This window comes from Chionomys nivalis, chromosome 11 (assembly GCF_950005125.1).
Source record: "Chionomys nivalis chromosome 11, mChiNiv1.1, whole genome shotgun sequence".
In the NCBI taxonomy this organism is placed as follows: Eukaryota; Metazoa; Chordata; class Mammalia; order Rodentia; family Cricetidae; genus Chionomys; species Chionomys nivalis.
Window position 1 is genome coordinate 46090105 of NC_080096.1, and position 27108 is coordinate 46117212.

General features: G+C 42.6%; 1 protein-coding gene and 1 non-coding gene across 3 annotated transcripts in view; one reads left to right on the plus strand and one right to left on the minus strand.

The window, feature by feature from the left end:
• Jak1 (Janus kinase 1) overlaps positions 1–27108 on the plus strand; it is a 118155-nt gene that overhangs the window by 72369 nt on the left and 18678 nt on the right. For both annotated transcript variants that reach the window (XM_057785217.1, XM_057785216.1), the window contains 10 exons: positions 1745–1826; positions 4049–4247; positions 6758–6881; positions 11766–11919; positions 13894–14057; positions 15683–16022; positions 17720–17905; positions 21441–21598; positions 23975–24098; positions 26920–27106. In XM_057785217.1, the coding sequence (XP_057641200.1) occupies positions 1821–1826; positions 4049–4247; positions 6758–6881; positions 11766–11919; positions 13894–14057; positions 15683–16022; positions 17720–17905; positions 21441–21598; positions 23975–24098; positions 26920–27106 (1642 nt within the window). In that variant the 5' untranslated portion in view covers positions 1745–1820. The remainder of the gene's footprint in view (positions 1–1744; positions 1827–4048; positions 4248–6757; positions 6882–11765; positions 11920–13893; positions 14058–15682; positions 16023–17719; positions 17906–21440; positions 21599–23974; positions 24099–26919; positions 27107–27108) is intronic.
• LOC130884560 (U6 spliceosomal RNA) lies at positions 9486–9592 on the minus strand. The gene has a single exon (XR_009058080.1). It is a non-coding gene; the product is annotated as a U6 spliceosomal RNA (small nuclear RNA).

Consider the following 27108-nt stretch of genomic DNA (forward strand, 5'->3'; position numbering starts at 1 on the left):
TAGAGGAGGAGCAGAGGGAGGGGAAACTGGGACCAGGATGTAAAATTAATATGTAAATAAATTTATTAAAAAATAAGCATCTTTAAGTACTGTAAAGGATTATACAGTAGCTTCCATGGAAAGAACCTAGGCCTAGTGGAACTAGTAAAATCTCTTCTGCTCTTTTAAAGGACTCTGAGTCTATGACCGTTTCCTGGTTTGTGGCAAGGTTCTTTGTGTTTGAAAGCAGAGTTCCTCATCAGGATTGTTTGTCCTTGATAAAGGCATGAAGCCGTGTTCTTAGCAAGTTTGCCCATGCCTGGTGTGAGAAGGAATAGTATAGGTTTTCACTCCAGGACCTTTGCACATGCTGATGCGTTTGCTCACACTGTTTGCAACTGTTGGCATTTGTACCTTCCTCCCTTTCACTCCCTGCACATCTATTCCATCTCAGGCCTGTGTGACTGCCTCCCTGAGCCCCAGGCTCTATCTATCACACTTCCCAGTCTATACTGTCAGTCTCGGTTTCTCTTCCTGGTTCTGCTGTTTCTGCAGGGACCACCTTGCTCTTTTCCTTAGCTAGTTCCTTTTCTAATGTGGAGAGCCAGGCAAAGTGAATGGGAAACATCTAAACATGGCTTTTGAGTTTCACTTCTGCACAAAGCACAGCATTATTATTTAGTTATTTTCTAATGACTGTTGACATGAGATTGTGTGTCTACTCATAAGCAATTTCCGTATATTCTTATTTATTTTAAATTGAAGGCAAAATGATTTGTTATCTGAGTATTTTTTAAGGTATTTGTATCCCAGTTGCCAAACCAAAGTTGTCACATCAAAATTCATACTCTTATTTCCTGCCTGGCCTATTGTTATTACTTTTTACGAATGTTTTAAGAACATTTTCTGTGTATTTAATATATTTGCTTGAGTGCATATTTGAGCATTGTGTATTTCCCTTGGATCTCAGAAAAGGGTGTCAGGTCCCCAGGAACTGGAGTTATGGATGCTTGTATGACACATGTGGGTGCTGAGAACTGAACCTTGGTCCCCTGCAAGAACAAATACTCCTGACCACTGAACTATCTCTCCAGCTCCCACCATCATTACGTCTACTACAGTCCCAACCATTGCAGAAAGGGTTCTCTCTTACTATTTCTAGCCTGTCACCAAATGAGTGAGAGGAGCTTAAGAGTTTTTATTCATGCTTTTGAGTTTTTATTCATGCCATCTCCCATAGTAATGATGTAAGATGATGGGGACGGCTGCTAGCCCATTTCACCTCTTGCTTCCTAGTTCATCTCTGCTGCCATGTACTGTCCAGGGCTGTACTTTTCTTCAAGAAGATTCTGATAAAATGTGTTCAATAATAAAGAGAAGCCAAATGTGACTCAATAAGTAGGTAACTGCTTGTTGCCAAAAACACTTTGTAGGGATGAACACCTTTGGGCATCTGAACTGTCAGTCATAGAGTCAGGAGAGAGGTATTGATAGCTGCTCTTAGGACAGGATACTCTACACCAGGCAGCAAAAGTTTTGGCTTTTCTTGGAACAATGAAACATCTTTGATTTTCATACCCTATATGTTGTCTTTGCCTTCTTAATGTCTCTTTCAATTGGTTCCTATTCTTTTCCTCCAAATTCATTTTCCTTCCTATGTAGGTTTTGCTGTTTCCTTAATGAAAGTATCCTCTTATTTTCAAACCTAATTACCTCTGAGTTGATTGATTGATTGATTTTTTTTTTTTTTTTTTTTGGTCTCTAGATCACCTCCGAATGGGCTTTGGAAAGTAAAGAAGAAAATCCAGTTTGCTTTTCGGGGACACTGGACAACCGAATAAATGCAGGTATACACATTTACCTTCTGGTTATTTTCTTTTGAGTCAGGACCTCACTTTGTGGCCCAGACTCAAGTTATGAACTTGAGATCCTCCTGCCTCAGCCTACCCAGTGTTGGGATTATGTGTACACAATTGCACTAAACTGTGATCTTCAGACTATAGGACTGTCTATACTCTATCCTCCAATTGCAAAAAGGAAATCTGTATATTATTCATTCACAGTATTGTATATGCTGGCTTAAACAGTCCCTGCACACCAAAAGCTCCAGGAAGTAAAGTTAAAGTTCTCTGTAACCTCTCCTGGATAGGCACTACTGTTAACAGTTTATTGTCTGTTTTTCTGGGTGCATTACCCAGAGAACCCTAATGAACCTTAGGTTCTTTCACTTTGGGTCATGTAGCTGGGTATCTACATTTTCAGCAGCTGAGGAGACACCTTGTACAGTGGCCCTCTCCTGTCAGAAGTTGTCAGTGGGCCATGTCTTGTAAATGGACAGTTTTGTGTGGTACCTAATTGTTTCTTTAGAGTTAAGGAGCAGCTGTCTTTGAATTTTTCCTCTTTTGTATCTGCAAAGAATCTCTAAGGCAAAGGTTTTTTTTGTTTGTTTTGTCTCACGTTGTGAAGCAGACTTAAAATACTGCTGGTTTCTATCTTGGTTTTTCAATGTGATTATGTTAGGGTCTAAGTGCTGGGCCTTTGTCTGCTTATCTGAAGTGCAAGGTGAGCCATTAGCTTCGTCTTTCAGCCTGATTTCTAGTAGATTCTGGTTTTTAAATTTATTTTGGATTTTATAAATTAAAATTGAATGCCTTTGATTTGTAACAGTGAGACCTATTTAAATTTTCTTACTTCCTATTATCATGACAGCTAATAGACCGAATAAATGGATTTGGTGCTGAGGGTTTTTCCTCTTTGGGACATCCTTGTATCCTCTCCCAAGTGTCCACTGTGTGCAAATCTCTGTGCTTCTTACTGGGTATACAAAGACGAGTACATCTCTGTGCTCAGGGAACTCACAGCAGACAGGTGCATGCATACGGTGACGATAATACTTTGTGACTAGTGTGGTAAGTTTAGTAACACAGGCGAGATGGCCTCCAGCATAAGGGTACAACTGGACTCAGTGAAGGCTTCTTGGAGGAAGTGCTAGTCTGGACTGGTTCTGAAGAAGACTGAACTTTGCCATGAAAGCTAAGAGGTGAGTATGTTTCAGTGGAGGAGTCAGCATACGTGAAGACCTCACAGGGAGTGGAATGGGTGGTGGTGGGGAGACAGGGATTCCCAGTGGCCTGAGTTTTAAGCAGCTAGAAGTGAGAGGAGAGGAGTTGATGGGACCAGTTAACCAGGAGATAAAGAGCTGTTTCAGTTTGAGACTAGTCTGCAGATAATGGGCAACCAATGGAGGATCTGATCTCTCTTACAGAGCAAAGCTTAGATTGGCAGGCAGGAAGGAAATAGTTTGAGGACAGGAAAATGGTTGGGAGGTCATTGGTGTTGGGCAAGGACTAAAGGATATGTGGGGTTCCCCTTGTTCTTTTTCTCCTTTGGCCTTGCCCTGGGCTCAGTACCTGGGACTCCTTTGGTCCTGTACCACTTGTTTTGAAGGCCCTGTGAGTGATTTTCTTGGCAAAGAATTTATTCATGTGTCTTGCCCTGTGTGAGATATCTGTCCTCCTGCTTCCCTCAGGTGATAGGGACCTGTCCCCTATCTTTCATGGCCTTCCATGTGATTTATAAGAGTACATAGTAGTAGTCACTTCGTATACCCGGCCTCAGATGAGCACAGATTCAGCATGGCCCATGTTCTCACCAAGCCTGCTGTTCTGTAGGGACAGACATGAAGTGGAAAGACTATGATTCTTTCTGTAGGTTATTTAGAAGTTCTGTGATCTCAGCAGGAGCAGCAATATTCTAATTAATCATCAGTCTTTAATACTATTGACTCCAGATGAGAGCTTAGTTTTTAGCTACAACTAGTATGCTAATAGAGAAAACATCCAAATCATGCCTAAGATTATTCTGTTTGTTGTGAATATAGTCTGATTGCTTAGTTATCATGCATAATTTATCATTTCTGTGGTTTCATCTCTTGTAATCCCTGACCTACTTGGTATTCAGGATGGAAAAGGGTAGCAGTTCTCGTCCAACACTACAGATACCTGCTTGCTTTCCTTCATAGCAAGCAGCACATGGAATGACTCCATCGTCTTCCTTTCCTCCCCTACAGTATCTAAATATAAAAGAGGACTGCAATGCCATGGCGTTCTGTGCTAAAATGAGGAGCTTCAAGAAGACTGAGGTGAAGCAGGTGGTCCCTGAGCCAGGAGTGGAAGTGACCTTCTATCTGTTGGATAGGGAGCCACTCCGCCTGGGCAATGGAGAGTACACCGCGGAGGAGCTGTGCATCAGGGCTGCCCAGGAGTGCAGTGAGTACTGGCTGCGGGGCTGGGAGGCTGCAGTGCTACACTATCCAGAAGCACACGTGGACTTTTATTTCTGCTGAGAACAAGATGTGCGTTCTGGAAGCCAGGGTTCTGCCTTATTTCCTAATCTTGGATTTTACTTCTCACTGAGACATGAAATATTCCTTCTTTATCATTAATGAGCTAGCTATAGAATACCAAGGAATGACCCTAACCTTTGGTGAGGCTCAGTCTGGGGGCAGGCTCATTCGCTAGTTTAGGCTGTTCTAGAACTCAGTACAGGCCCAGGCTGGCCTCAAAGCTGTATTTCTTCTGACACCCAAGTGGTTGCTGGAATCGCAGGCATTCAACCATCCCCTCCAACCAAAGCTCAATTATCTTTTCTTCAACATCTCTGTGATTTGAATAACATCAGCACTAGTTGAGGTGCTGTGTAAAGCACCCAGTGCAAATGTGAAAGTAAAATCAGTAATACTGTTCCCTAATGTAGTTGTGATTATTCTGACTCCTTAAATTTAAAGCCTATCATTCTGCTATCTGGGTCTGTTCTCCCATGGGTGCTGTTTGAACTGAGAATCTTAGGGTTGCCCTGTGGCTTGGTCATACTAGGTTGTGAAAGGACAGTAAGGCTGTTCATCTCTTTATAAACATCTCATATATATGAAAATGCCATGGTGAGGCCCTTGTGTACTAACGTGAAACTTAATAAATTTTGTTTTACTTAGAGCTAGCCTGTTACCTTGCTAGGGTAAGAAAGAACACCTAACAAAATATTCTCCATTCATAATCTTTCTAACATGGAGATGCATAGTGTTTGCCTACCTAATTTTAGATGGAAAGTGAGACCATAAAGCTATAGCCACATATCTCACCCACTTAATTTACTGACACTGGAATAAGCACTTAAAACAGGTAGATTTTATAGTTGTAAATTGTATTCCAATAAAGCTGCTTAGAAAGGATTGTAGTAACTCTATTTATGGTGATGAAGTAACTTGCAGTGATATTGTAGAGCGTGGTCCATTCCATACCTGTGTGCTTTGCTTTGAGAGCAACATTGTGGGGATGTTGTAGCTAGTTTAAGATCTTGTTAGTAATGCACCTTGTCTGGAGGCCCCATTTACTTCCCAGTACACATATTTCTGTCTAAAGGGATTTATACACCAGAACACCAACAAAAGGGGAAAGGCTTATGCTATGGGAAAGAATATGTTGGCTCTTGTTTCCAAAGGAAGATGTGCTTGGAAGTAACTAAAGGAAAGACTTTCCTCTTTGTTTCTTTTTTCTTTTTTTTTTACATTTGTGTGTGTGTGCACGCTCACACACATTCACATGAGCTCACATGTGGAGATCAGAAGATAACTCACAAGAGTTGGTTCTCTACTTCAACCATGTGGGTTCCAGGGATTGAACTAAGGTCATCTGGCTAGGTGGCAAGTGACTTTACCTGCTGAGCTATCTTTCTAGTCCACACCTTTTTTTGTTTTGTTTTGTTTTGTTTTGTTTTGTTTTTTTAGTGATGGAAGAGGACTTTGAGATGCCCAAGAGCCTGTAACTTCTCAATCCAGGGTCTTCATTGGAAAGAGGCTGTTGTGAGGGTCAGGAAGGCCTTGGTAATGCCACTGTTGTTTCAGGAGAAGCACTCTTTTTATGAGGGCAGGAGTGGAGATGTTAATTTCACTTTAGCATTTCTTAACTTGAGATCTGGCTAGAACTAAAGATAACAGTGGCAACTGGGCATTGGCACTCATATTCCTTCATTCTTCTGTTTGAATACATGTGTGTGCTATCTCCTGATGGGTTCAGAAACAAGGCACTTCCTAATCTGACTTTCTCACTGTGCTGGCTGTTTTTAAAAGAGCAAGTAGTGGAATGGGAAGGCACAGCACTTTTTTTAAGGGATCTTCTTGCTAGTTAATGCTAATAAATACATTTATGATATTGTAAAGAGTACTTAAGTATATTTAATTATTAATGATAATACATTTTAAACACTGACAAAATCACTTTGTTTATCCTAATATGTAGTTTGTATGGTAGCCAGGAACTTATTTGTGTATATGATGTATAATCACGGTGTCAGAATTGTGAAAACAAATTATAGGATGCAGATTGACGAATTCCTACATTTCTCAGATGTTTCTTCCTTGCTGTGATTTAAAAAGGTGCACATTAGGTAGAATCTGTGTAATTCTGAGATAGCCCCTTTTATTTATTTTAATCAGAATTTGGTAAGACCCTTATAATGAGAAATGTCACCAGATTTTATTTTTAAATTGCTTTAATTTGGTTGGCGAGTAGCCACAGTACATGCTCCTGAGGAACTGTGGTTCTTGATTAGTATGATGAAAAATCCCTAAGTTGACATAGTTGAGAGTTACATCTGCCCTGAGAGGATGAGGTGGCCTAGATTGTTTCTGGATGAAAGAATTCCTTATCTTTGTATATGCTGGTCTCTGGAGAAAGGTGACCAATGTATGTGCCTCCTTTTTTCTGGTGTGCTTTCTCCCCAGACATTTCTCCTCTCTGTCACAACCTGTTCGCCCTGTATGACGAGAGCGCCAAGCTCTGGTATGCTCCGAACCGCAACATCACTGTGGATGACAAGATGTCTCTCCGGCTTCATTACCGCATGAGGTACGGTACACAGAGCTGGTGCCTAGGCTAGTGTTTGGCCAGAAGCCCTGAGTCACTTAGCCATTATAATTTGTAACTTTTGTATTTGCTTGGTATGAGAGGGACATCTTCCCTGTTGAGTGATTTAAGGTGAATTTGATCACCTCTGCCACATTGTCTAAAGTGTTTGTTAGAATCCAAGCCTTCTAGGAAAGTGCTTCACGTGGTGAATCATGGGTATAAGTTTAACATAGTGGGTTATAACCCGAACATGAAAAAAAATAGAGGGAAAGAAATAAGAAATAGATACATTCTTAAGCGTATTGTATTTTAAAACTTGTGAGGTATGTAATATATACACACACTAAGAAAAGTTATAAAATATACTTCCTACTAAATGTTGTGGCTAAGAAACAGTCTGTATACCACCTGAGGAGGTGACAGAAATAAATTCCCAGTGTTACTCTCCGGGAGCGATGCTATGGTCCTCTTGAGGACTCTTGACTCTCGTTGTTGGTTTTATGCTTTTTGTTCTGATGAATTTCATTTTACTTTTTCCCATGCCACGAATTTTGTTAAATGTCCCAAGGTCATATAGGCCATTGGTGCCTTTGTTAGTGCATACAGGAGCCATTGTGGATCTGAAAGTGTTTTAGATAGCAGTGAAGCACAAGTTAACTGTGGTTAGCCTTGAAACTTATATGTAGCCTGGGCCATTTTTGAAAAGTATCTTGATTTGTATCCATCTGGTTAAATCAGTAGATTAGCTGAGATGCTAAGAAAATATCAAGCCATGCTGGAAGCACCTTCTAGAATCTTAGGAACCTCTATAATACCCCAGCTGCTACCTCCTTTGCATTTTGGTTGTGAGGTACCATTCCAGTCTGGGAGGCTGAATTCTTTTCTTCTGGTGCTCATCTAAGTTCTCTCACCTTGTGGGAGAGCTCTGTACCTCTTACCTCAGATTTAGGGTACTCTTTAGTCCTCCTAGCTGAGCCTTCTCACTGTACTTTGATTTTTCTCATTCTGATCTTACTTCCCACAGCCAGGGGTCTGGTTCTGTGATCAAAACTGGAGATAGACCTTTAGCTGGAGGTCTAGACAGGAACATGTTCTTCAGTTCTGATTCTTTCCTGGTAGGCATCCAGACTTAGGTCAGAGTCTAGTATGGCAGTATGTGGCATTTTCAAAAAACCTGAGCTTACCTGACTATACTCTCCCATTTTTCCATTGGGAAGACAGGTTGTATTTACCTGTCCCCTTTGTGTTAGCTGCCAGGAAGTGCACAGAGGCTTCAGTTCTGTCACCTCGACTTTATACCTGCCAGTGTGCTTCAACAGGATGTTGCCTTGTTACCACAGTCTCTTTGAAGTTGGAAAAAAGATACCACCCTAAATTCAAACATTTGCATTAGAACAGTCTACAAAGAGCTTGACTACTGGTGATCTAACCACTGAAGAAGATATAGCAAGAAACAAGTGCTGGCGACTGTTTAAGTGGCATCCCGGGTCTATTTTAGGAAATATTCTTGCACTTTAATTGTGGTTTTCTGTTTTTACTTAATGATTTGATAGTTATTTATGATATGTGTTAATATAAAGCATTTGTATTCTTTGTTTTCAAAAACCCCTTATAAGTGAAAATCATTGACTTCAATAAAATTCTGTAGATACTTAAACTTTCATTAGGTGGTGTTTAAAAGTAAACTTAGAATGTGTAGTCATCTCTAGTATTGTTTCTTAGGAACTTTTTTTTTTTTTTCTTGAGACAGAGTTTCTCTGTGTAGCTCTAACTGTCCTGGAACTCACTTTGTAGCCTAGGCTGGCCTTGAACTCAGAGGTCCTCCTGCCTCTGCCTCCCAAGTGCTGGGATTAAAGGTTGTGCCACCACCATCTGGCAAGGAACTTTCAAGGTGTATCTGGCTAATCATTCTGAAGAGGAGCATAGGCTATAAGAACACTGCACTTGCTCCCCACCCTGTTTTAACTGTTACTGTATTATCAGGATTTATGTATGATAAGTTCAGTAAGCTGCTTGTGTAGTAATATGAGCGGTGGGCTGTGTCCCGCCACCCGGCTAGCTTTACCCAAAATAATTACACGGAAACTGTATTCTTTTAAACACTGCTTGGCCCATTAGCTCCAGTCTCTTATTGGCTAGCTCTTACATATTGATCTAACCCATTTCTAATATTCTGTGTAGCACCACAAGCTGGTGGCTTACCAGGGAGGATCTTAACCTGCGTCTGTGTCCGGCGGGAGAATCATGGCGACTGCCTGACTCAGCTTCTTTCTCCCAGCATTCTGTTCTGTCTACTCCACCCACCTAAGGGTTGGCCTATCAAATGGGCCTAGGCAGTTTCTTTATTAACCAATGAAAGCAACAGATTATAAAGAAATCACTCCCACATCATGCTTGGTAATTTTTTTTATTTTACAGTAAATTAATAATTTTGGGAATTTTGTAGTTATATTGGAGTTGGCCCAGTCAATAAAATGCTTGTGAGGGCCTGAGTTTGGATCCCCACCCAGCACCTACATAAAAAACCAGGCATAGTGACATGTTCTTGTTTCTAGTCTTAATAGTAATTAGAAAGTTGTTAATATTGGTAATCATCTTTTATTTTTAAGTATGGAACACTCCACAGATTTGCATGCCATGCCTGCACTAGGTCTATGCTAATATTCTCTGTATTGTTCCAGTTTTAATATTTGTGCTGATAAATTGAGCACCACTTTATTTTTCCCCAGTGGTATCTTGCCAGATTGCCCAGGCTAGCCTTGAATTTGCAGTCTTCCTGCGGAAGCCTCCCAAATACTGGAATTGTGAGCATACAGCACTGTACCTTGCTTACCAATTTAAATATGTTTGGTCCTAGATGAAGGGTTGGATTGGTTCAGAGAGTATCTTGTCCTCAGTGCTCCTCTCAGGAAGCTTGCAGGGAATCTTCCATGTTGAATGTAATGCTTGTGGTTCTGTCATGGTTTTATCTATCACTGGGTAGAATTTACCTGGCCCGTATGCTCCTTAGTTGGAACCTGGGTTGCACCTTGTAGCAGGCCAGGTGATTCACTTTTTACTTGGTGCTTATGGAAGTGTGGTGCCTCACTGACTCCTCTCTGCTGTGCCCTTTCCCTCCTGTGAAGAGTACTGTGAGGCCTGGGCCCACAGAAGCATTCACCACTGTACTGGTGGGTCCTTCTGTGCTCTTACTGTAACAAAAATCTGGTGTCCTAGAACTTATATGGAAACCAAGGGGATAATCTCTCATCTGCTTTGATGACCTGGTGTAGTTTGTGCAGATTGTGTTTTTTTTCTGTATGCAACACTAAAGCTCATAGTCTTCCAGTTCCTTTCATGATCTACAGAGATTATGAGCTGCTCACAACCACCAAAAGCTACAAAATACTGATGTTTACCTTTAAAGTAATGTGTCCATCCTTTCCATGTTGATTTCTACTCCTTGAGTTTGTTCATCATTTGCTGTTTATCTGTCAAGCACATATATAGCACCTGCTATAGTATAGGTTCGGGGACTTGGTACTGAGCAAGACAGTTGTGGCCTCTGCTGCCAGGGAGCTCTCACTTTGTCCACACTGTTTCTAGATGTACCTGCTTGTTTCTTGGCCTTGTTCTTTCAGAACCATCTTATCTCCTCCATGTACCTGTTGGTAGTCTGTGTTCTAGAGCCAGGAATGCTTAACCTATAGCCTGCAGGTTGTGTGCATTCCAGGATAACTTTTTATTCTGGGCAAGTTACCTATTAAACATGGGATTAACTGCTCACAGTATCGTCAGGGGTCCATGAAATGTTTGCATTTTATTGAATCACAAATAACTGAGTTGTAAAATGTAGCTCTTAGCAGATATTTATAGAGGGGACTGTGAAAGCTGCAGGTAGTTCTGCTTATGACACGTGTTCCACTTCCTGTTTTGTATTATTGTGGGCAGGGAACTCACAGAGGGCAGAGACTATGCCTGAGAGCCCTCTGTATCCTGTTCGCCCCCCCCCCCTCTTTTTTTGGTCTGACTCTAAGAGGAGCTCCCTAGGGTGGGAGTTTTTGCTTCTCAGTAACATGGTTTTCTATCAACTTATTAGCCTTTTTGAGAGAGCCCTAAACAGCTGAGTTTGTAGCCTGGAGACAGCTGGGCAAGAGTAGCTCAGCCACTCTCCCACAGCTCAGAACTGTTTCCCCAACAGGTAACAGGCCAAAGTGGTAGTGAGTCAGGCTTGGAGTGTTAGGTCACTTTGCTCCAGTAACTTCAGTTTTCCTCCTCTGCACAAGGAAGCAATGAAGTCTCCCTGGGGGTATTGCTCTGAAGATTAGGTGGTATAGAGGTACAAAGTGCTGCTCACTTCCGTCCTGTTACCACAGCTGCTGTTTTTGTATTTCTCTTTTGAAGCCTTGCTCATTGTAAAATACATCCCCAATTTAATAACAGCCATCTGGGACCTAAGAAAGACTACCATGTTAGTGTCGATTGTAGATAGGACAGAACTTGATTTCAGAAATGGTACGACCAAGAATGGAAAGGTCTTAGGTTGAGGCAGGACAGTCAAACAGGACTAGAGCTGTGGGGTAGCAGCTAGTTGTAGCCATCAAGTGTGTTTACCTAGGGAGGTGTGATCAGGGTTAGCAGTGTAAGAAGAGCTGTCCTGTGATTACCAGGACATTGTCCTCCTGACCCAGAGGAGGTGTTGGAGGTGCGCTGTGGCAGGGCACTTGGAAGAGTGAGAAGGGTTTTGGCTCAGGGTGATGAGGGTTCTAGATGCAAGCAAGGCTGTGTACATTTCAAGTTCCTCAGTTCAGCTTCAGTGTGGGCCACCCTCGGTAGACGCCTCTCTCAGGCCAGCAGTCCAGGGACTCTTCTGCCACAGTTGACATTGTTCTTACTATCTTTTAGATTCTATTTTACAAACTGGCATGGAACCAATGACAATGAACAGTCTGTATGGCGACATTCTCCAAAGAAGCAAAAAAATGGATATGAGAAGAAAAAGGTTCCAGAAGCGACCCCACTCCTTGATGCCAGTTCACTGGAGTATTTGTTTGCGCAGGTAGGAAGCTTGAGCCAGGAGGCCTGCAGCTTGTGGGGAGAGTGAGGCCAGGTGGGGCTCAGATTCCCTGTGTAGCTGTACTTAGTGGCACTTTATGGCCTGTTCTGTGATATTCTTGCCCAGGTGATTGGGAAAGGCAGGTGACTGGGGAGGGTAGTATGTTAGCCAAGGAGCTGGCTCCCAGCTTTGGATTTTCCAGGCCAAGCACTTTTCTTTCCCCTGTGTTCTGTCACTTTGCTGGCCTTATATCAATTCATTTATGTAACATTATTTATTTACTGGATATATCTGTCTTGTTTGCTTCATGCAGTTATATTTGCCAAGACACTGGGTACTTGGATGATGTATACTCAAGCTAGACAAGAAACACTGAATTTGTAAATGATACATAGATACTGCATAAGAAATCATGGGAGCCAGGTATGGGATCTGACACCTGTAACTCCAGCACTTTAAAGACTCACATGTGCGTCTGAGGTTAGCCTGAGCTACTCAGTGAGAATCTGCCTTATAGGAACAGACTTTAGTGATAGACTGTGGAGAGGATTGACTAGGAAGAACTCACGAAGAGAGGAAGAGTGCCCCGCTTAAAGATGATGTCATCCTTGCTTTAGAATCTCACCTTCAGGAAAATCAGCGTCTCAGCATAGGGTTTGTTGAGTTAGTTGTATAGAATGTTCACAGACAGTCACAGGCTCTCAGTTCTCTTCCCAAGATCTCAGGTTCAAATTTTTTCTGCTCCTCAAGCATTGTTAGCATAGATCCTTGTTATTTCTCAAAACTTTGTGGTACTGGCCAGTGACCTTTCTTTACCTGAAAGAAAAAAAGTCCTATTGTGGACAGAGGGAGAACTTCAGCACCCCTACCCCCCAAAACAAAACAAAACATAACATGAAAGTGTCTCGGTAGAAACCTCTCTTCCAGACCCACCTCACCCAGACAGAGTAACTGGAATGTTCACCTTCCTGGGCGTGGGAGTACCTAGCAGAGAGTTGGTAGAGCTGTTGCAGTGTTATGGGTAGGTGCCCTGGAGTCAGAATCAGGCTTTCTCTCAGCCCCCAGTTCCCATGCCACTCTTCTGTTTGAATTTACTTTTTTGTAAGCACCTAATATTAGTGACTCCTCTTTTTCTTTTTCAGAATGGTCCCTCCATGAGGCCAGAAATATAGCTTCTCCACTCCTAAATCTCTAGTGCCTAGGAGAATGTCTTGCTCATGATTCGATTTCTCCCCTATCAGTACTCTAACAGGGCTGTTGTGAGGACTAAGGTGAAGTAAAGTAGTGCCTCACACGTCTAGCAGGGAGGTTAGGAGTTAGTAAATGGGAGCCTGTACTGGCTCAACATTGCACTGAACAAGGCTAGTTGTGGGTACTGGTTTTTAGTCTTGTTTTTAAAGTCCCCATTGGTTTGTGGAAGGCTACACTTTTCTCCTATCTGTGAGATAGTGTATTATGTTGACACTTTTCTGTCCTGAAAATGCAAATAACACGTGTGGAGCAAACTGATGGTTTGTGGTAATGATGTACTGTGGAGTGTGACTCCTTCCTCTTTCCGCAAGCCCAACTCCATACACACAGTCCCTATACTAGGCTGGCTAGTACATGTTTATGAAGTTAATGCTGTCAGTCCAGTGTCGTTTGTCTTGGTCTGATTCAGTTCAGACCTAATGCCTATGTCTAGGCATTGTTTACATAGAAAGCCCCATGATAGGGTTTTGAGAATTCGTGGTCTTCACCAGCACCTTGACAAGCACTCAGTAAATCCTCGCTGAATGAATGAATGATATAATGTAGGGAGAACATACTCTTAACTGCTTTGTGCCCCATTTCAGTGGACACAGCTTTGATACCAGAGACACTCTGATTCCTTTCCTTGCTGTGTGACATTTTGGCCATCTTGATCCTCTCCAGGTCAACATGGGTGGCTCCGAAAGCTTAGGTGGTGGCTCATTTTTTTCTCTTCTCTGCCCTAAGGGACAGTATGATTTGATCAAATGCCTGGCTCCCATTCGGGACCCCAAGACAGAGCAGGATGGACATGACATTGAGAATGAGTGCCTGGGGATGGCTGTCCTGGCCATTTCACACTATGCCATGATGAAGAAAATGCAGTTGCCAGAACTTCCTAAAGACATCAGGTAAGCCTTCCTGCTAGCCCGAGTGGATAGTGGAGTCAGGTTACTGATTTGGCTCATTAGTTTTGAAGCAGGGCCTTGCTTTATCTATCCAAGCTGGCCTCAAACTCATGATCTTCCTACCTCAGCCTCCCAAGTACTGATATTACAGACATGTTCCACATCACCTAGCTGTAATGTTATTTTACATGTGCTCATGCATCTTTCAACATGATTCAAATCTTTGGATATTTGTACAAAGTAGCATACTTAAAATTGTGGTCTAATTTTTTTTATGCTAGCAAGTAATCTCAGAAACATGAACTAGAGTGAAGTGTCCAGGCAGATTAGTGACCTGCGTGCTCTCCATGCTTCCTATCTTTCCCATGGTGGCATTGCTGTCTGTTGGGGCTGCCTTCTATAGCCTGTACTCTGTGGCCTGGGAGCTGGTGCCTCTGATGTGAGGGATGGTCAGTTATTAGTTATAGAAAATTTTATTAAGATGTGGTTTGAGATTAATATTCAGTCTATGTAATTTCATCCCATCTGTGAAATTGAATTGCCATTTCTCTTACCAGTGAGCCATAAAAGACAATCCCAGCCGGGTATGGTGGTACATGCCTTTAGTCCCCCAGCACTTGGGAGGCAAGGACAAAGGCATCTCTGTGAGTTTGAGGCCAGCCTGGTCTCTATAGCAAGTTCCATGGCAACCAAGGCTACATAGTGAGACACTGTCTCAAATAAAACTAGAACAACAATAAAAAGAACAATCCAAGTTTTAAGAGCTTATTTGCAAGAAATATAGCTCAGTGCTAGAGTCTCTTGCCTAGCAGTGTGAGCCCCTAGGTTCATCCCAAGTACCATAAAAGAAGGGCTAACCTTCAACTGTACCCTTCCAATATGAAGGGATGGTTCTTTGTGGCTATATTGTTTATGATGGTGGCATATATCTCATGAGGTTACTTCTGTTTCTATCTCTTTTCATTATTTATTTTTATTTTATGTACATTGGTATTTTGCCTGCGTATATGTCTGTGTGAGGTTGTTGTGTCCCCTAGCAATGGAGTTACAGAAGTTGTGAGCCACCATGTGGGTGCTGGGAATTGAACCTGGGTCCTCCGGAAGAGCAGTGTTAACCACTGAGCTATAGGCGGAGACTGCTCTTTGATTTCCCGGCTATTCAGATCCAAAACAATCACACAGAAACTGTATTAATTAAAACACTGGTTTGTCTATTAGCTTAGGCTTCTTATTAACTAACTCTTAAATCAACCCATTTCTATTATTCTGTGTATCGCCACAAGGCAGTGGCTTACTGGGTAAAGTTCCGGCATCTGTCTTCTTTAGCAGCTATATGGCATCTCTTTGACTCCACCTACTTTTTCTCTATATCTCTGTTCTGATTCTGCCCTACCAATAGTAATAAAACATATTTACAACAGAAGGGAATCCCACATCACTGAGCCGAGTTAACCACTGAGCCTTCTCTCCAGCCTGTGTCTATCTCTTTGTAATTGTTAACATCTGTGGTCCTTTGGGATTAGATCCTGTTTACTCATTTGCCTGTACATACAAGGAAAGTCATAGAGGCATATTTATAATCATTTTTTTCCTAACTTGTATATAATTTTTTTTAAATTTTCTCTTAGCTATAAACGATATATTCCAGAAACATTGAATAAATCCATCAGACAGAGGAACCTTCTTACCAGGATGAGAATAAATAATGTTTTCAAGGATTTCCTGAAGGAATTTAATAACAAGACCATCTGTGACAGCAGTGTGTCCACACATGACCTGAAGGTGAAATACCTGGCTACCTTGGAAACTTTGACAAAACATTATGGAGCTGAAATATTTGAGACTTCTATGCTACTGATTTCATCAGAAAATGAATTGAGTCGGTTCCATTCGAATGACAGTGGCAATGTTCTTTATGAAGTCATGGTGACTGGAAATCTTGGAATCCAGTGGCGGCAGAAACCAAATGTAAGTGGCTGTGGGTATCTGATAAAGAAGAAGAAAAGATCCTGTGTCACTGGACTGTGCTATTGAGCCTGTCAGAATCACCTGTTTGCATGACCTCACCCCGTAGGCTAAATTGAATCAGCTTGGCTGGAGGCCATGTATTACTCATCCCTCACATCCTAACTGTGGCATAGTTGAGGCAAGAACTGAGCCTTGGCAGGCTTTTGGCTTCACAAAATAGATAATTGCGTTTGTATTATGAAGCTTTATTGAGGTGTTTGTTTTGTTGTACTGGGTATTGATTGACTCAAGGTCCTGGAGCGTGCTACATACCCCTCCCCCACTTTTACTTATTATCATTACAGTGCTGGAATCAAATCACATGTTTAGGCAAGTGCTCTACTGCTGAACTGTATCCAAAGCTGTTTGTCTTTGTCAAATGAGGCAATAACACGAGTTTAAACCTCAGGAGACATGTTCAAATTCCAGCTCCACTCCCTATGGTTATATGGCTTTAGGGGGGTTATTGTACCCATATAGGTACATAGGACTCATCTGTTAAGTTGTTCCTTAGTACCTAGAGGCAGGTATTATCTCATGATTCTGTGCAGGCACCTAAATCTGTCGATGCTCATGTCTCATAGCTAATGATATAATATTTTTATGCAACCTATACGTTAGCCTTCTGTATACATTTATTATATCTAGATTGCCATATAATACCTAATATTATGTAAATACTATGTAAATAGTCATATTGTACTCTTTATGGAATGGTGGCAAGAAAAGAATGCATGTGGTTCAGACACAACATTACAGGCCTGACATTTTGGTCATTGGCTGTTGAATCTATGTACACAGAATTGGTGGATATAGAACCCTTGAAATCAGTGGGCTGACTGCAGTTACTGTTGTTGAGAGAACTAAATGGCATATGGGCACAGAACCTGATTGGTAATAACTATTGACTGAATTGCTGTAACTATATAGTAATTACTACAAGTAATAATATTAAATGTAAGATTCATTTTTTTTCTCCCTATTTTCTTGCTAAAATAACAATACCAAATTATGAAGGGCTTTCTGCATAGTAGTTAAAGTTTAGATAGGCATGTGCCTAATCTCATGAAGATTAAAAGTTGATATTTTATGACTGGGGGAATGGTGACTCAGAGATGACTTGACTAGTTGAGTAACCGGAACAGACAGGAAGTTAATGTGGAATCTATTCTGCAGAGCTCATGCTAGTCAACTAGATAAACTCATGCAGCTGTGTTCTTCAGTGCATCAGTATGACATACGGACTCATACCTTCTCTTGAAAAGCTTCACTATTACAAAGTCAAAACATAGGTGGCAGGAAGAACTTGGGTTTTTCCCATTCGTGTTTGGGAAAATCTGTTCTCTGCCTGTGTTGAAGCACACTCTCCGTCTGGAAGTGAGGAGGTCTGTAGTTGGTACATGCCCATTATGTCCCCTCCAGCATCAACATGCATGTTGTAGATTGGGTGATTATTGGAGAATGAAATCCAAGAGTCTCTGGTAGGGCTCCATCATTTGTTTATAAGCCAGTGGTTCTCAGAGCTGCTCTGAGTTCAGGTACGCTGACTTTCTCTTCCCTGGGCCTTGGCTTTTTACAAAATTGTTTGAAGCACTGACCTTTTACCAACAGAAAATGAGAAAGCCAACTAAATCGTGTCACTTTTGTTATCTTATCAGGTTGTTCCTGTTGAAAAGGAAAAAAATAAACTGAAGCGGAAAAAACTGGAACATAAACAGAAGAAGGATGAGGAAAAAAATAAACTCCGTGAAGATTGGAACAATTTTTCCTATTTCCCTGAAATCACCCACATTGTAATAAAGGAGTCTGTGGTCAGCATTAACAAGCAGGACAACAGAAACATGGTAAGCCTGCTTAGGAGCTGCTCAGTCTAGAGTGATGATGAGAGAGAGACACACACACTGCTGAGGATGTTCTGTGACACATGATTTCCAGACTTCCATCCCCACTTAAAGGTTCCTTTTAAACCAGAAGTCCCATTGCTAGGGTCTGTCAGTGTCTGCTTCAGAGTTATGCTGGTATCCCAGTACTGTGCTTAGTTCTTGCAAATGCCCACCTGCTTTAGGGTTTTTAACCACCTAAAGGTATCTCAATGTCAACATTTAGTTAATAAAAATAAGTGAACAGTGGGCCAGAGAGATGGCTCAGCTGTTAAGAGCAATTGCTATTCTTTTAAAAGACCCTAGTTTGGACCGCAGCATTCATGTCCTGTGATTCAAAACTAGCTCTAGGAAATCTGATGTCTTTTTCTGGTCTCTGTGGGCACATGAACACTTAAAGCACATGCAAACACACACATAAATGTGGATATGAGAGAAAAGGGGTTAAATTAGCCCTTTATTTATTGTACCATGTTGGTGTGGCATACAAAGATGCATGGAGGTCTCTCCTAGACAAAAGCCTGCTGTGTGGTGACCCTGTCCCAGGACTGGTACCTGAATTCTTCCCTTAGATTGCTTCTGCCAATCTAATGCCTCCCAGTCTCCACCTCCCAAAAGTCTCTTTAAGAGCCTGATCCACTGCACAACCAGACCAACATTCTCAAACCCAGGAAATACCTATTTCCCACCTTCTCAGCACACTGGACAAGGAGCAATACGGGGTAAGGAGAGGGGCCTCAACAAGGATCAAGGTCCCTCCTTGCCCTGCTCATACACTAGACCTCACAGGAGAGCTGGATCCAACACCTGGCCTCTTCCCTTTATTCTGTTTTCTGGTCTTTCTGCTGTATGGGCCACTCTTGTGTGTTATAGGTCTGTTCCTAAGTTTATTACTGTAGACTCTGGTTTGTCTCCCATCTATCTCATAATGTAAACCATAAATTAATCTCTAGTTTTGAAAGAAAAAGATGGAGGCTGCAAGTCTGCTCCTTTGATGAGCTGGGTGGGTCATCTGAGATGAAATAGTTGGAAGCCACACTTGACACATGATTAGACTTCAGGTAAGTGGCAGGCCACAGAACAGCCCCATCAGGGTGTCAGGCACACCCAGGGACTCTCAGACAGCAGGGAGAATGTCACCTCATTTGAGGACACAGCCTAGACAAGCAGCACAGTTTGGCAGGAAAAGTGGTAACTCTGCCAGATAAACATGTTTTTGTTGTGGGAAGTCACCCCTGATACCACATATTGAGGACAGGCTAGTGTGACAGGCTCACTTACAAAGTGAAGGGCGTCAGCACCAGGGAAATACCTTGTTTTGTCTAAAACAATGTCAGAAAGATAATGCACCACTCAAAGGTAGAGCGTGGTGAGCTCGGGACACACAGAGTCACATTCTCATCTCTAGAAGCTGCCTTTCTGACAGCCTTCTGGAAAGCAGTTTGACAACAGATGCAAAAACCTTGAAAATACTCCAGTGGGTCCCTGTTTAGGAACCCAAGGAACATGTTTTCCAGAAACCATGTGAGATGCAGACAGTGGCTTGTAAGTAAGTGTTCAGTTCAGCAGTATTTACAGTGTCAAATGCTGCTGACACCCTAGGTGTGCAGAAAGAAGGCTGGGAAAATGGTGAGTTCACACAAGTAGTAGAATATTACATAACCAAACTGTTAAAAGAAGAAACAAGCTCTGTAAATGGAATAAAAACAGAATATAAATATTGATCTATAAGCTAGTACTGATGTATTTTACCAAGTTTTTGGAGGTTAGCGTGCATGTGCACATGCCCTTAGACCAAATGTTCCATCTTCACAGCCATTTGTGAGTGGCTTTCATTTTCTTAGTCTACCTTCACTGTTTTTGGACATTAAAACAAATAACTTTATCAGGATAAAAAAATGTAGCTAAAGTGAATGACTGGTGATATGGTTCAGCAGGTATAGACACTTAGCCACCAAGCCTGATGATGAGCTGAGTTCAGTCCCCAGGAGCCACATACGGGTAGGAGAGAACCGACTCAAGAAAGTTGTCCTCTGACCGCCACATGTGCACTGTGGCATGCATGAGTTCCTGCGCACACACATAAATCCAAAAAAAAAAATTTAAAAAGTAAAGAGAGAAATAGAATGTTGAGAGATGTTGGTGGAAAGTGGGAAAAGGAGGGAGAAGCATATTACTGATCCCTCAGCAGGGGTTGTAGGTTGTGGTGAGGAGCCTGCGTTGAGTCTTTAGAAAAATGATTCTCAACTTGTGGGTCATGACCCCTTTGGAGGTTGAAGAACCCTTTCACAGGGGTTGCCTAAGACCATCTGCATATCAGATGTTATGATTCATAAAGGTAGCAAAATTATAGTTAGAAAATAGCAATGAAAATAATTTTATGGTTGGGAATCACCACAGCATGAGGTATCAAGGGGTCTCAGCATTAGGAAGGTTGAGAAGCATTGCTTTAGAAGAACTGTAAGATGTAGGGTATCAGCTCAGTTTCAAATGGGGGACCTGATACTACAATAGAGAGCCATAGGGACTTGTACTTCATATTGAGAAAGTGGCAGGGTTTGTCTGAGGCTGCCTGGCTGTAGGCCACACTTTCTGCCAGTGTTGTTAGGGCTTCTAAGGAGTTACCGTCCCCCAGGGAATATGAGGGGTGGGAGTGGTAGTGACAGCAGGCCAGTGGTCTGCTTATTCACTGTGGGAACCCTTGTAACAACAAAGGAAGAAAAGCAGTAAGTGGGGTTTACATTTTATGAGCAGCTCCATCCTATCTGAGCTGACAGTCACATTTGGCACCCAGTTAGTGCTCCCATATTGAAGGCAGAGTTCACACTAGGCACTCAGGCCTCTGTTTCTGCCAGGCTACTGTGCTGCAAAGGGAGCTGTAACAAGGAAAGACACTAGAAATACCTGTCTCTTGTAACTTTACCAACACCAGCACCGAGATTGTGCCAGGTGTTTCTTCCTCTAAGGCCCTGACAAGTGCCAGCTGTTTTAATTACCATGTCAACTCTGTGGTGGTGGTATTCCCTATTTTACAGAGGCACAGAGAGGTTAAGTAACCTGTTAAGGACATACTGATCCTTGGTTAAACATTAGTTGACCATTTTGACCCATAAAAATAGTGAGTTGACTATGTTTGAGCCCAGTGGCAGGTGGAGATGCTCTAAAGCTGAAGAGGCAGGCTGCGGAGCTTGTGATTCACTGGTGTGCCCTCCTCCCACCTGAGAACATTCTTGCTCTCTGTATCTGCACTCTTTGAGCAGGCAGTACTTGGCTGCTGGTCCTTCCCGAGAGCAGAACACCAACAGGTTGCCAAGTCTTGCTTTGATTATCAGTTCTCTGCATCTCCCACACACCTCTCATGCTCAGGTTTCTGCTGTCAGGAAATGAAGGCCTTTGTATGCCAGGTGGGCCCTGCTTTAAAATTGGCTTTTCAAAGGTGTCTGTAGGTGCGAGCCACGTCAGAATAGTGATGTAACTGTGCTATGTCTTCTCTCTCCAGGAACTGAAGCTCTCTTCTCACGAGGAGGCCTTGTCCTTTGTGTCCCTGATAGATGGCTACTTCCGGCTTACAGCAGATGCCCACCATTTTCTCTGCACAGATGTGGCTCCCCCACTGATCGTCCACAATATACAGAATGGCTGTCATGGACCAATCTGGTTAGTTCCAGAATGCTCTTAATGACCTTTGATGTGAAAAGAGCCTAGGTTTTAGAGGTAGAACGTTTAGTCCCCATAGCTCCACAGGTGCCTTTTGTTGAGACTGGGGCAGTTGGCCAGCGGCTAGTGCTTGGAGGCACCTTCTTTGCTCACTGATCTTCTATCAACCCTTCCTGTCATTTTCTGCCATGGCCCAACTACTCCCTTAATTTGGTATCTGCTTTTCATAGTTCAACCTCTTCACTTCTCCATAGCCAACTCCTCTTATCCTGTCCAATACTGAGCACTTCAAAGGAGACAGGATGCAGATCTTTAAATCTTAGGAATTGTCTTCATCTGTATTCCATTGCTTTCCCCCTTCTTCTCATCTTGATTACCCGAGAGACAGTGTGTGGTCACTGAAAGAGCTCACAGCCTTGGGAGATAGGCACATGCACTGCAGAGCAAGGAGCTGGCCACCCTGAAAGCATTTTTCTCTGGTGCTCCAGTTTCAGTTGAGCCTCCAGACATTGGCATTGGCTTTTCTCCATGTGAAGAATGCCCTTCCTCTAGGGCAGTGGTTTTAACCTTCCTAATGCTACAACCCTTTAATACAGTTACTCATGTTTATGGTGACCCTCAGCCATAAAATTATTTTGTTGATACTTCATAACTATAATTTTGCTACTGTTATAAATCAAAATGTAGGGGCTGGAGAGATGGCTCAGTGGTTAAGAGCATTGCCTGCTCTTCCAAACGTCCTGAGTTCAATTCCCATCAACCACATGGTGGCTCACAACCATCTGTAATGAGGTCTGGTGCCCTCTTCTGGCCTGCAGACATACACACAGACAGAATATTGTATATCTAATAAATAAATAAATAAATAAATATTTTAAAAAAATCAAAATGTAAATATCTGATATGTGAACTCCCAAATGAGTCAGGATCCTCAGGTTGAGAACCACTGCTCTAGGGTCTCCACAGCCCTCCCTCCCTCCCTCCCTCCCTCCCTCCCTCCCTCCCTCCCTCCCTCCCTCCCTCCCTCCCTCCCTCCAGGTGTTGGCTCCTGCCTTGTCTGAGAAGTCTTCTCTAATCACTTATATAAAGTGACAAAATTCTGAACCCTCCCTGTCCCTCGTCCCTGAATACTGTGTTCTGCTTTGCTTGCCCCTTCAGTGGTGTTCGTTACCTCCTTACCACCGAAATTTTAGTCTATCTCCATGTTTCCTGTTTGACTTGCCTTTCTTCTCAGAGAATGATCCTCCTAAAGGCAGAACCATGTCTGCATTGCTTACTGCTATTTTGGCATGTACAGCAAGGACATTGAGTGCACATGAAGGAATAAATGTTGCATGTTTGTGGGAGGCTGAAATCTACTAGTTGGGAGTAGGTAGCATTCATATAAGCACTGAAGAGTGAATGATAGCTTCCCAGGTCTCAAAGAGGAGACAGCGTATGTGTTCCAGGAGAGATCAACATGAGCAAGGGTATGACCATGTGGCACAGTTGGAAAGTTCTTGAAGACTCTGTTTTTCTTCTTTATTTTTGTATGTGTAGGAGGGGGTTGGTTTCTAAGATAGGGTTTCTCTATATAGCCTTGGCTGTCCTGGAACTCACTCTGTAAACCAGGCTGGCCTTGAACTCAGAGATCCACCTACCTCTGCCTCCCAAGTGCTGAGATTAAAGGCTTGTGCCACCACTGCTCGGCAAGTCTCTGCTTTTCTAAAGCACACTGACCAGACCAGTCCTCTTTCATCAACACTTGTCAGCATGTTTACCAAGCACTGGTAACCATTTAGCCAGTGTTCTGTACCCTCTGCACATCATGACTCTCTGCATTGTGGAATGCAAAGGAGTATAAGACCTGTTCTCCTCTAATGCTCTTTTGCTCATCACTGAGGTATTTATTCAGCTTGTTACTGATTAAGCACTTACTGTGAGCCAGGCCTGTTGGGGTCACTGAGGACACAGCAGTAAACAAAGTGGACAAACTGCCCTCCTCAGTGGGGCTCCTTTTTCAGTTAGAATGAGGGGCTGGAGAGGCCCAGCATGGGACTCCTGTGCTGTATCCTTGGCAACCTTCACTCACCAGTATTACGAGATGCTCTTCTGGTGAGACATGGAGATAGTGTCTTTGTAGAACTTGGGAATAATCAAGCAGGTCTCTATGTCTTGGGATGCAGTAGGTGAGTTCTTTTCTAGGTATTGGATATTCAGGGTGTCTCAAGTTCCTCCATATTGTCACATGCTTCACGCCATGTCAGAGAGGACTTTAGGGTCCTGGCAGGTAACAATATGGGACTGGAAGTTTGCACTAGTGCATGAAGTAGATGTTGCTGGTATTTGAAGTGCTGTGGTGTGAGCCTTTGTCTCTTGCCCACTTTCTCTCTCCAGCACAGAATATGCCATCAATAAGCTGCGGCAAGAAGGGAGTGAGGAGGGGATGTACGTGCTGAGGTGGAGCTGCACTGACTTCGACAACATCCTCATGACTGTCACCTGCTTTGAAAAATCTGAGGTTAGTCAGGACACAGGAGTGGGCCAAGAGATACAGCCACAAGGTATCTGTCCATTGCTACCCAGCCCAGGAGCTATGGCAGAGAAGAACACCTGGGTCTATGAGCAAGTCCCTGGTAATCTGGAAAGAATGTCCTGTCTGATAGGACACTCAGTAGCCAAGACCTCGTATCCTTCCTTATGGCCAGTCTCCCTCCCTCTATCTCCCTCCCTTCTTCTTGTCTCTCCTCTTTTCTTTCTTTTTCCCTTCTTCCTTCTCTCTCTCCTGCTTTCCACCCTCTTTTCCTTCTCTTCTGCCATCTCTTGGCAGAAGGGCTATAGCTTTGGAAGGTGGAACATGACCAGATAATTGCCTCCCATCAGGCACAGGTGAATTTTAGCATAATTATCTAGAGTGGCTTACTTTATACCCAGACATACAACTGTGTCTGCCTGTGGCATTCTCTGGTATATGTAGACTAGTGTCAGAAAGCCACCTTATCAACATGGCCTCTTTTCCCCAGCAGTAGCTTTGGTCATTTTAACATAAATTGCTGTCCCAAGGTGACTGCTACATAAACATCCAGATGTGGATTCAAACCAGGAATAAAGTGAGAGAAATGAAGATGATGTATGGTTTTAAGATTGTTGCCTCATGATCCCTCGAGTGTCTTTGCTAGTCATGCAGCTTTTTAAAATGCTAAGTGGAGTATGTTAGAGAATAATGAGGGTGATTAGTTAAGAGTATTTGTTTGGGGTTGATTTATTTTATTGCTTATTTATTTGGTTTTTTGTTACAAGAATACCTTTATGTAGTTCTCACTGTCCAGGAACTTGCCGTGTAGACCAGGTTGGCCTTGAACTTGTGGAGATTGGTGACCTCTACCTCCTGAGTGCTGGAATTAAATATATGTGTACCACCATGCCTGATGAAGATAGTGAGTTTTACAGTGTTAGTCTACATTAAGTCTACCAGGAATAGTGAGACTCACCTAGACTGGAAAAACGAGAGGGTAGAGCCTAATAGATCGAGGCTAGGCATTAGCATATGGTAGAAATCAGACACAGGAAAGAAGTACCAGAGAACCCTAGTGTTGGGCTCTGTGAAGAGTGGAAGGAGGAAGTCACATAAGGAACTCAGTGCTGCCAGGTGTCCTGGATAAAGCTGCAGGAGTATTCCTGAACAGCTGGGCCTTAGGGCTGAATGGAACTCAGAATTTGTCAGGCTTGTTACCTTCACAGGTTCCTGTTTTCATTTCTCTTCAATCTTTGGAGGAAGTTTAATAGAATGGATGTCTGTGTAAGATAGCCCCACCTCCTGAGGTAGAATCAGCCTAATTCAGTGTCTGAGTAACACAGCCATGGTGGTGGTCAAGTTACCATGGGAAAAGAAACAGTCACAAAGAGGATTGTCTATTTCATCCAACATTTTACATACATGCAGTTGATTAAAGCTTACAGAGGCCATATGATAGAGGTGGTGCTATCCCATTGCATAGATTTTTATGGATAAGTAACCTTGCCGACATTGGTATTTTAAATATCCTTTCCCACTTTATACCATAAGGAGATCTTTCTGACCTAAATTCTTGATATCTTTATTTGTAAAAGAAGATCCCATGGAAGAAAGCTGCTCAGACTCTTTTTGTGGGATTGTGGACTGGATGGACAGCCAGACACCAGCTCTGGGCTGGTTCATGGTGTGCCGGGTGATTTTAGCAACCAGAATTCTTACTCCATACACAGTATAGGATAATCTTTAGGATGTGCTAAGGCTTTTTTCTTCTTCTAAAGTTAGCATATACTATACATAATAATGAATTTATTATATTTTCATGTATGCGTATTTTGATCATATTTACCCTTTATAACCAACCTTTCTTTCTCTCTTGCCACCTCCAACTCTGACCAATCTCTTTCCTCTTCTCAGAAAGTCCTTCTTCCATTGTCTTGTCTTTATTTGGATGACCAACTGATCTTAATTAGGATTGCTTATAGAATCATAGGCATTAGTAGCTATACCACACAGCTATACTGTACTAGTATCTATATCATGGAATACAATGTCCCTTCCTTCCCCAGCAGCTGTTAACTATGTTCGTATGCTCAGAAGGATGGAGTCTCCTAATCCCTCCTCCACGATAAGATGTTAACCAGCTAGCCTAGTTCACATGCAGTGATCGTGTTGTGCCAGGAAAAAGGTGTTCTGTAACACTGCATCTCTCCCTCCTCCTCTTATATTTTTTCGGCCCCTTCTTCCATCATGTTCTGTGAGCCTGAGAGGACATGGCACAGATAGCCATTTAGGGATCAGCTTTCAACAACTGGTATTCTAAACTGGGCAGTGGTGGCGCACGCCTTTAATCCCAGCACTCAGGAAGCAGAGGCAGGTGGATCTCTGTGAATTTGAGGCCAGCCTGGTCTAGAAGAGCTAGTTCCAGGACAGGAACCAAAAAGCTACGGAGAAACCCTGTCTCGAAAAAAAAAAAAAAAATAAAACCAAAACAAAACAGAAACAACTGGTATTCTAAAACGTGTCGAGTTTTCTTAAAATATGCAACAGTCCTATGACATTTTCATGGCTTTCATCTTATATGCCATTTCTGTAAGATGTAACAACACTTCTGCAGCTATAAGATCTCTGTATGCTAATATAGTAACTCCCTTTATCAGTGCCTTTTCCTGGCACAGTTCATTATTGACTTACTGCTTGGTTGGTTTGTTGGTGGAGTTTATTTGGGGATATTTTTAGATGTACAGTTTCTACACCCTCTTACTCAGTGCTCTCTAACATTAACATTGCCTGACTCCATTCTAAACAGGGTTGTTTTTCTGAATGGCAGGTGTTGGGTGGCCAGAAGCAGTTCAAGAACTTTCAGATTGAGGTACAGAAGGGCCGCTACAGCCTGCATGGTTCTGCCGACCACTTCCCCAGCCTGAGAGACCTCATGAACCACCTCAAGAAGCAGATCCTGCGCACAGACAACATAAGCTTTGTATTAAAGCGCTGCTGTCAGCCTAAGCCCCGAGGT